This window comes from Morone saxatilis, unplaced genomic scaffold (genome assembly GCF_004916995.1).
Source record: "Morone saxatilis isolate NCDOM2014 unplaced genomic scaffold, NCSU_SB_2.0 Contig23, whole genome shotgun sequence".
In the NCBI taxonomy this organism is placed as follows: Eukaryota; Metazoa; Chordata; class Actinopteri; family Moronidae; genus Morone; species Morone saxatilis.
The window spans coordinates 8,183,946-8,192,978 of record NW_023339796.1 but is presented as its reverse complement, the minus strand read 5'-3'; the positions used below and the strand labels follow the sequence as shown (position 1 = coordinate 8,192,978).

The window sequence follows — 9,033 nt, the reverse complement described above, 5'->3', positions numbered from 1 at the left end:
GAATGAACTTTTTTGGAGGCAGAAATACAGGTAAGGTGTTGTTACACTTGCGTATTGATGTCCTTGAGCGCGGGCTGTTGCCCCCCCCCATTAGAGCCATATCTGTGCTAATAGAGATATTTGCTGTTTTGTTTTCTTTCTTGTAGCTGCCGTCGGGAAGCTGTCTCCACCGATTATCTGTTTAAGTTGAGCGGTCAGTTTACGCCCAGCAGCGGCAGCAGCGGCAGCCCAGCCGGTGCAGCGTTCAAGCACCATGGAGAGCAGCGTGGTGCACATCTACAAAGAGGACAGGTGCCCCTTGGGACATCCGGAGGAGTGCACCCCAAACTTCACCTGGCAACCCGGCTTATCGGACGTCTTCAACTACACCCCCAACGGGACCTGGGACGCTGAGCCCGAGCCCATGTCGCCCATCATCCCCATTATAGTCGCGGTGTACTCCGTGGTGTTTGTGGTGGGCTTGGCGGGCAACTGTTTGGTGATGTATGTCATCATAAGGTGAGTTTCCAGCTTTGAAATGTGTCAGCTATTCATATTATGTCAAAAGCAATGCCGGACATCTCGCCAAGTGTGTGAAATATCGTGCGTACCTGAATGCATAGGGCTCATAAAGCAATAGGAAATTCAGTGCGTATTAATTTGTGACCATAAGTTAATAACAGTGAAAACTATTAGTGCTTGTTCAGCTGCTGTTATGGCTGTATTGAGTCCCCACAGTGCCATAAATGGGGGTTAAATAAATAAAAATGGCAAAAATCTGTGATATGGTGGAAAATATAAGTAGAATTAAATTTGTTTACATGTATATTTCTTGTTGTTTTGTTGTTTGCGCCTCTTCGTGGTGTTTTCCGTGCATGTGCATGTGTCTAAATGTGTTTTTTTCATTGGAAAACTGACCCTTGAATCCTGAGTTAATATTTTCTTCACCATAATGACGACATGCGTTATAGATTGTAACAAGGTTTGCAGTGATTGCAATGTCAATATTTCCGCTGAAAAGCTCATATGTCCCATTTCATGTAAGATTCGGCTTGAAGCCTCATAAAGGTCTTTTCATTTTAAACACTGGATGTGAGATCAACCTTGATAGATTACATCTTAAAGCCTTGAATTAGGCAAGAGATAATGGAAGTGGAGAAAGTGGGAGTTATTTTTCTTCCTTTTGTTCTATTTGTCTGTATGTACAGTATTTTGGCTGCTAAAGTTAATCTGTGTAATCTGTTTATTTAGAAAAAGAGCTGATCACCTTGGTAACTAATCCTTCTGAAAGTGATTTCATTTCCATTTCTCATTTCATTTGCTCTTCTTTTAAAGGATTTAACCAAGAAAAAAGCTAGACAAATGACAATCAAATCCATTCAACCTCTTCATGTTTTCTTCTCCCTCCTCCCACAATAGATACACCAAAATGAAAACAGCCACCAACATCTACATCTTCAACCTGGCTGTGGCTGACGCTCTGGTCACCACCACCATGCCCTTCCAGAGCACCGACTACCTGCTCAGCTCCTGGCCGTTTGGCGAGGTGGCGTGCAAAGTCTTCATCTCCATCGATTACTACAACATGTTCACCAGCATCTTCACGTTGACCATGATGAGCGTGGACCGCTATGTGGCAGTGTGTCACCCCATCAAAGCCTTGGATTTCCGCACACCCGTCAAGGCCAAGATCATCAATGTGATCATCTGGGTGCTGTCGTCCGCTGCTGGGATCCCTGCCATGATACTTGGCAGCACAAAGACCAATAACGGTACCTTGACCTTGCATACATTCACACTGCTCTGCACTCTTTTAACCTTTGATGTTTAACAGTATCACAGGTCTTTCTACTTATATTGGTCTGGTTTATTCCACGTCCCTGTCTGCTATAGAGAGAAAATACCTTCTGTCAGCTCCAAATGGACTCTTATAGGCAATTTTAGACTTGAAACCCCATTGCAGTCCAAGATCCTTGCATTGAATTATCTCAATTGGCTGCAGAAAGGATCCTTCAAATTCCATGAAGAGGATGTTCTGTAGGCTTGAAGGGAGCCTACATTACAGCTACTTGACTAGATGAAGCCATGACAGACATAATGTGTCCTGAGAATAGTGCTAGGAATATTCATTTTTCGACAGTCTAATAGATGGTTCGTGTTCACAATGAGCCTTCATTCAATAAAGCACAGTGCACTTAAGTCAGAGCTGTTAGACTAGCTGATGAATCTACCTCTCCGTGGTGATAACCCCACTACATCACAGGATCTGACATTATAGTTCTTAGCCATGCTAGCATGCATGTTGGTTCAGTGCTTGAAATATCTCAACTACTATTATTATTATAATAGTTATTTCAGACATTCATGGTTCCCAGAGCATGAACCATATCGACTTTGGCAATCTCCTGACTGTTCCTCTAGCGCCACCATGATGTTGTTAGTTAAATTGTTTTGAGAACTGTTGGGTGGATTTATGTCCCCACAGGGTTGTAATTAGTAGTATATAAACATTAAATACATGTACAACTACAACTCCTCCTTTAGGAACCAATAAGTGGAGGCTGATGTATAAATACACTGTAGATCCTAACAACACATCTTAATAAAAGAAGTAAGCTAACATAACTGAATCCTCCCACTCATTCCCATGACTTAAACCCAACTCAAAAATAAATTGTTGAAGTTGTTTTCAGTGCACTTAAATTTGTGCAGTATTTTAAGTATTGGGGATTTAATTCCAGTTTGTTCCATTGACTCATTTTCTTTACGCTGACTTTATATAATTTATTACGAGGTACTTAACTCAAATATTTTTTCATGCTTAAACCTTGGAGGCAATAAATTTAAACGGTTTAAGGTTTATTTTTATTTTTTTATCGGTTTCCTCAAACAATTTGAGTTGAACTCAACTCAACTCATAACTGAAATATGATAATAACAGTTATCATTTTACAAAATTAACACTTCAGCTGTGTTCAACTACATTATAGTGCATCATAAACCATTTAAAGTATAACATTTAAATGTTTGATATACTGCTTAGAAATGCTAAATAATAGAAGGACAGAATTAAATATAATCAACTTTCCATCTGGAGCTCTACTTTGTGTTTTGTGCTACAACCTCACAGAGCCGTTAGCAAGTCTTGTTGTTGTTGTTTTCTTCTAAATAAATATGATTAACTCTGTTGTAACAGGCACTACAGAGTGTGCCCTACAGTTCCCCGAACCCTACATCTACTGGGACACCCTGATGAAGATCTGTGTCTTTATCTTTGCCTTTGTGGCACCCGTCATCATCATCACCGTCTGCTACACACTGATGGTCTTGCGGCTGAAAAGCGTGCGCCTGCTGTCGGGCTCACGCGAGAAGGACCGCAACCTGCGGCGGATCACTCGTCTGGTGCTTGTGGTAGTCGCCGTCTTCGTGGTGTGCTGGACGCCCATCCACATATTCATCTTAGTCAAGGCGCTGTCGGGCAACGTGCCTGAAACCACCGCCGTCATGGCTGCCTACTTCTTCTGCGTTGCGCTGGGCTACACCAACAGCAGCCTCAACCCCATCCTCTACGCCTTCCTGGATGAGAACTTCAAGAGGTGCTTCAGGGACTTCTGCTGCCCCGGTGCCCAAGGACACAGAGACTGCCAGGGGGTGAGCAGGGTGAGGAGCACCCTGCGGGACCACTCGTGTCCCACAGAAGGCCGGGGAGATATGAGGCAGGCCAGGCCTGTATGACTAGCCATGGACATGTCCTCGATGCCCTATCAGGGCTGGGAGGACTCCAATGAGCTGGGATTGACTCAAATCACCACTGCCATCTAAGTAGAAGGTTAAAGAGAGGGATAGTTATTTATTTACCCAGAATGCTGGTCAAAGAATTCAAAAGCATGTACATTTAAAGGATAAACTGGGCATATTCAAATTTTTTCTTATTGTCAACAAATCCCACAAAAAGACCAAAACCATCAAAGAATTTAAGCTATTCCCTCACCTTCCAAAAACTGTTAAAAACATCTGTGAGCCACACTGTTGCATTGGGTGACACGTCCAACATTATAATGACCAATTATTTTGAGTTAATCCGATATACATCATCCTGCTGCTTGATATACTCACTAGACCACCAAATGTGTATCAATCCGCTGCTGAAAATAGTCCCTAATAAATACAGCACCAATTTCTCTTGTAAGAGTAACATTTTAAACATCTACAGTGCCCAGTGTGGTCTGATAAAAATAACAATAATAAAAATGAAACTATATATATGTGACCAAGCGGCAACCTCTGTGACTGACAAAAGACAACAAACAAGTAACAAAAACTGCAGTCCTTTGAACGGCCACTTGAGGCTACAGAAGTGATCAATCTCCATGAGGCCCCCATTTTAAAAGGCCTTTACTTTTTTTTTTACATTTACAGACGCAAAAACTCTTTTGATCTTTATAATTTCTCCATTCAAGACAACTGTACCGGGGGTGAAAAATTAACACATTTTTGGAGCCAGTGGAGTCAGGACTGCCAAGATGGCGACGGCCGAACCACACTGAGCTTCACAACTGCTCTTCAGTCTATGAGACCTGTTTTTAAAGAATGAGAATGAATGGGCTTGAGACAGGCTAGAGAAGTCAGAAAGTATTGAGAGATAGACATTGAACATGTTTTCGGTCTTTGTGGGATTTGTTGACATATAGAAAAATGTAGAAAAACATAGAAAAACACTGGACTCCTTTAAAATGAAGTTTAGATTAAAGGCCTATGAGACAGTGATTGTCGAAGTGCAAGGATGCCTCCAGGATCACAGCCCAGTAAGATTCAAAATCATTGTATAGTATTTTGCAGTGTATAAAATCCCCTCTGAAGAAATTGAAGCTTGAAGTATTAAAATTAATATATTATTTTTCACACTGTCGATGTCAAAAAAAATTATGTTCACGCGTGACAAACCAAAAGTATTTTATTCACATTTTGTTTACCTGACCTGTAAATTTTAGGTTTTCACATTAAAGTGATTAATATAGTTCTCTCATGCATAAAAAGATCAACTGGTATTTTGTGCACAGAATGAAAATAAGTAAATGTCTCTTATTCTTTTGGGAACAAATTGCATTATGAGCTTTGTTTTAAACTGACTGTGTTTTACGTGGATTGTAGTTTGGTGCTTTGTTGTATTGTAAATTTGTGAATAGTCGACATCTTTAAAGAGTCTCACTTTAGCAGAAAACCCATGTAGAATATTGAATAACCTCTCAGGGATCATCCTCTGTATAATTCACAACAAGAAGATACTGAATAGTATTTTCTTCTTGTCAAGATGGTTGACTGTCAGTGTTGAAACATTAGCGGCTACTGTTCTTTAAAGCTGAACTTGCTGCTTGTACTTTGAGAAACTATTATTATCCGACTCTGCTCCACACTTTTAAACACTTTGCACTGTGACGTCTCATCGAGGAGATGTCGAACGTTGTACATATTGTTGTCAACCTGACACATTCTCACCTTGTCTGAAATACTGGTACATGTGAAAACTGGGCAGAGGGCTCCTAGGCAACAGCTGACATGACAATGAGATACTGTATCTACACAACAGGGCTTTTGGTGGTTAGTGCAATTTAATGTTTAAACTGTAAACCTCTTCACAACATATTATACTTTCAGCTTGGTAACGTTTATCCTCATGAAAATTAGGTTTTCCCTCAGCAAAAAATAATAATTTGTGAGTGATTTTTTTGTCTTGGTTTCCTTATTGTAGTTTTTATAGGAGTCACCAGATCAACCAGAATTTATAAAATCAAAGGCTTCTGATGGTTTTTCTTGTAATGTAAAACTAACCATTAATATATTTATCTGTCTAGATCCGATGATACAGTAGTTATAGTAGAAAATGTGTTTTTGTGCCTTGTTTTGTGCCTTATCTTTAGCTATCTTGCTTGCTCTAAAAGATCAGCAATTAGCCACATACATTTTTGTGAAGACTTTTCCTTTAAGAGTATGAAAGTATATCCTGGTATAAGCTTACTGCTTAAAGTTATTGTAGCATAATCTAAAAAAATATAATACAAGTCTTACTGAGTACATCCCACTAGCTTAGCTTCATTACAATATGTGTTTTTAAGGATTATACGATTATTTTTGGCATTTTTTTGCCTTCAGTTGATAGTGACAGGTAAAGAGGCAGACAGTAAACGGGGAGAGAGAGGTTTATGACATGCAACAAAGGTTGCCGGTTCGAATCTAACTGGCAACAATGTGCTGTAACCATTCAGTTAAAACGCCGCTTTCAGTATGTGTTTCTTAACTATTCCTCTAATACTGTAACTTACTTGATAGACATGATTGTATTCACATGATTGGCCCAATTCAGGTCGACTACCATATCTGGTATAATGTGCTGCTGATTGTGATCATTGTTGGATTTAAGCTTTGAATGTCAAAACATGCTTAATATTTGTGCAACTAAGTCACAATAAAGCTGTAAAATGTGAGATTGCTTCATTTAAAGGAAACGCTATATGGGGGGGGGGTTCTGTCCTTCATATCTTAAATCATATCCAGGTGGGTTAACCGATAAAAAATATAGCAAATAAATATCTTTGAAATAACAGCCATGACATTACAATCCACCTCACGATGAATCTTTTGTATTTTTTTTCAAACTGGTATTAATTCTATTCAACTCAGACACAAAGTTAGTGTTTCCATGGTGAGCGCACTGACTGAAAAGCAGAAGTCCAAGGCTTGGTCTACTAATTATGAAGCGTTTTGTGTTGGTGGCCTTGCAGAGGAATTTGCAGTGACTGCAGATTCAGCCAGGAGGAGCTTATTTCTGCTGCTGTGCTTCCCTAGTTTTGGATTTACCAATTTCATTGTTCAGGTGTGAACAGAGGTGTGAGAATTTAAGAGGTGGGGGCACAGGATGCAGAAGAGGGATTTAAGGTCTTCATTACTTTGGTATATATAGGACCTACCTGGTGCATTTTAGTCAATGAATGTGTGCTTGATCAACCGATTACTAACTAATACAGGACCGCAGATCCTTCAGAGTTGGTAGAGACCAAAAACAAAGCTAAAAAGAGTGTGAATATTGGAGTTTCAGTCACCAGGTGGCCAGAAACTTGAATGATAATGTTGCTTAGTAACTGCTGGATGTGTCAATAAGCAACTGTTCAACAAGTTCTCTATAAAAGATGATGATATGTCAGTGTGCTTACAAATTGTTTCTGCTGTCCGCAAGCGCCAAACAAAATCAATCATAACCAAACTAGGCAGATCAGAAAAAAGTCAGATGAATTATTGCTGTAACAGTCAATTGTATAAATCTATATGTTGTCTTTTAGTTTGGAGGAATGGCTGAGATTTAGTAGTGCGGTGACAAATGATCCCTCACAGGCTGCAGCCAGCTGCCAACAAACCCAGTTGCATGCACAAATACTGAAAATTGTGTAAATTGACTGTATTGACGTTCAGTGGTGCCGTGGTGACCAATTTTATTTTTTTTAATCTCTATTGTATTTTTAATTACAGAGGTTTTTTCGCATTGAGGAAGCTGCAGCACCTCTTTCCAGCAGCTGACAGGCCTAATGATGCACAGGGATTTTCAGAGATTTGAGTGGCAAATTAAATCAATCAGCACTTGTGTGCACTGATGAAGCTGTCAGCCATAATGACCAAAATTACAGCATTTTTTTGTTCACTCTCTGTCTCTGTCTCTCCAGGTTAGTGGTTATTAATAAGCCATTACATGTAGCCAGGTTCAGTAACAGGCTCTTATGTCTAATAAGGCTCTGATAGGCTTCACTGCTCAAAGGAAAAACTGTCACTCATCACTTGCTGTTTTGTTAAGTGTGAATGTGTACATTATAATGTGTATTTATATTATACATTTGTATAGCTATTATTTATTTTAGTATCAGCTGGTAATTAATCTGGACCACTTTTCATTATAAAGAGTAGTAACTAATATCATTATTCATGATGAATAAATCTTAATAAGTAATGCTTTATAGACCTGTTAGAAGACATTAATGAGAAGAAGTGTTAAAGAAGAAAAATATTTTTGCCTGGTGTCATGCAGCTAATAGGTTTCTCACTTTATAGGTCATCATGACTGCAGTTATAAATCTTAATATGATGTTAATAAATAGATTTTGGTCAAGTGTAGAGAGGATGAACACCAGCCAGAGAGATTTTTCACAACCTGGCAACCCAAAAGTTGTTTGTATTAATGCCATATAACCATATAGGGATTATATGAAAGGCATAGCTAGGATCTTAAAAATACAGAGCTCATAGCCTCTTCCCCGAAGTGTAACCCAATCCAACCCCCAAACATGTAATGAATAAAATGACTATTTTATTTTATTTTATTCATTAATTTGTCTTTTCATTGATTTTTTTTCCTTTGTAAATTGTGTATTCTGACTGTTTCCCACCCTGCAATGATGGGAATTTATGGAAAGAAATAGTAAATCTCTTTATTTTAATTTAAAGTTTTAGCATTAAATGTACCAGCATTAGCTGTCAGAACCACCATGTTTAATTTGTGTGTAATTGTATAGAATGTAAAACCCTCAAAACCCAGAAATTCCCAGACACAATACAGAAAATTATTATAAAGTGGTACCAATTAAATTAAATGTAAATTTACTAGTACTAAAGTAATTTTCATTGTTGTTTAGTTTATTATTTCTATTTTATCTAACTTATAATTTACTAATAACTAACTAATTAACTTATAATTAACTAAATAACAAAGGAAAAATTTAACTTTACTATAAAAAACTATGATAAATGTATAAAATATAATGCATTATTAAGATTAAGATTAAATCAGTGGTTCCCAAACATTTCGGCTAATGATACATTTGTACTTAAGTGAATGCATGACTTTTTACATTGTTGTATTGGTACTTTTACTTAAGTTAAAGATCTGAACACTCCTTCCACCACTTATAACTGCTCAGTAAAACATGATCTATTTATCTTTAATTAAGCCATTAGTTGCCACCTTTATAAAGGGTGCTTGAATTTCCCTCGGGATAAATAAAGTATCTATCT

At 38.3% G+C, this 9,033-nt stretch overlaps 1 protein-coding gene across 1 annotated transcript; it reads left to right on the top strand.

Moving 5' to 3' along the window:
• The first annotated feature begins 225 nt into the window (after window positions 1-225).
• Window positions 226-3,714, top strand: oprk1 (opioid receptor, kappa 1). The gene is made up of 3 exons (XM_035670859.1): window positions 226-498; window positions 1,399-1,751; window positions 3,176-3,714. Exons 1-3 carry the CDS (start codon window positions 254-256, stop codon window positions 3,712-3,714), a joined length of 1,137 nt encoding a protein of 378 aa, XP_035526752.1. The 5' UTR covers window positions 226-253.
• The last annotated feature ends 5,319 nt before the right edge of the window (window positions 3,715-9,033 follow it).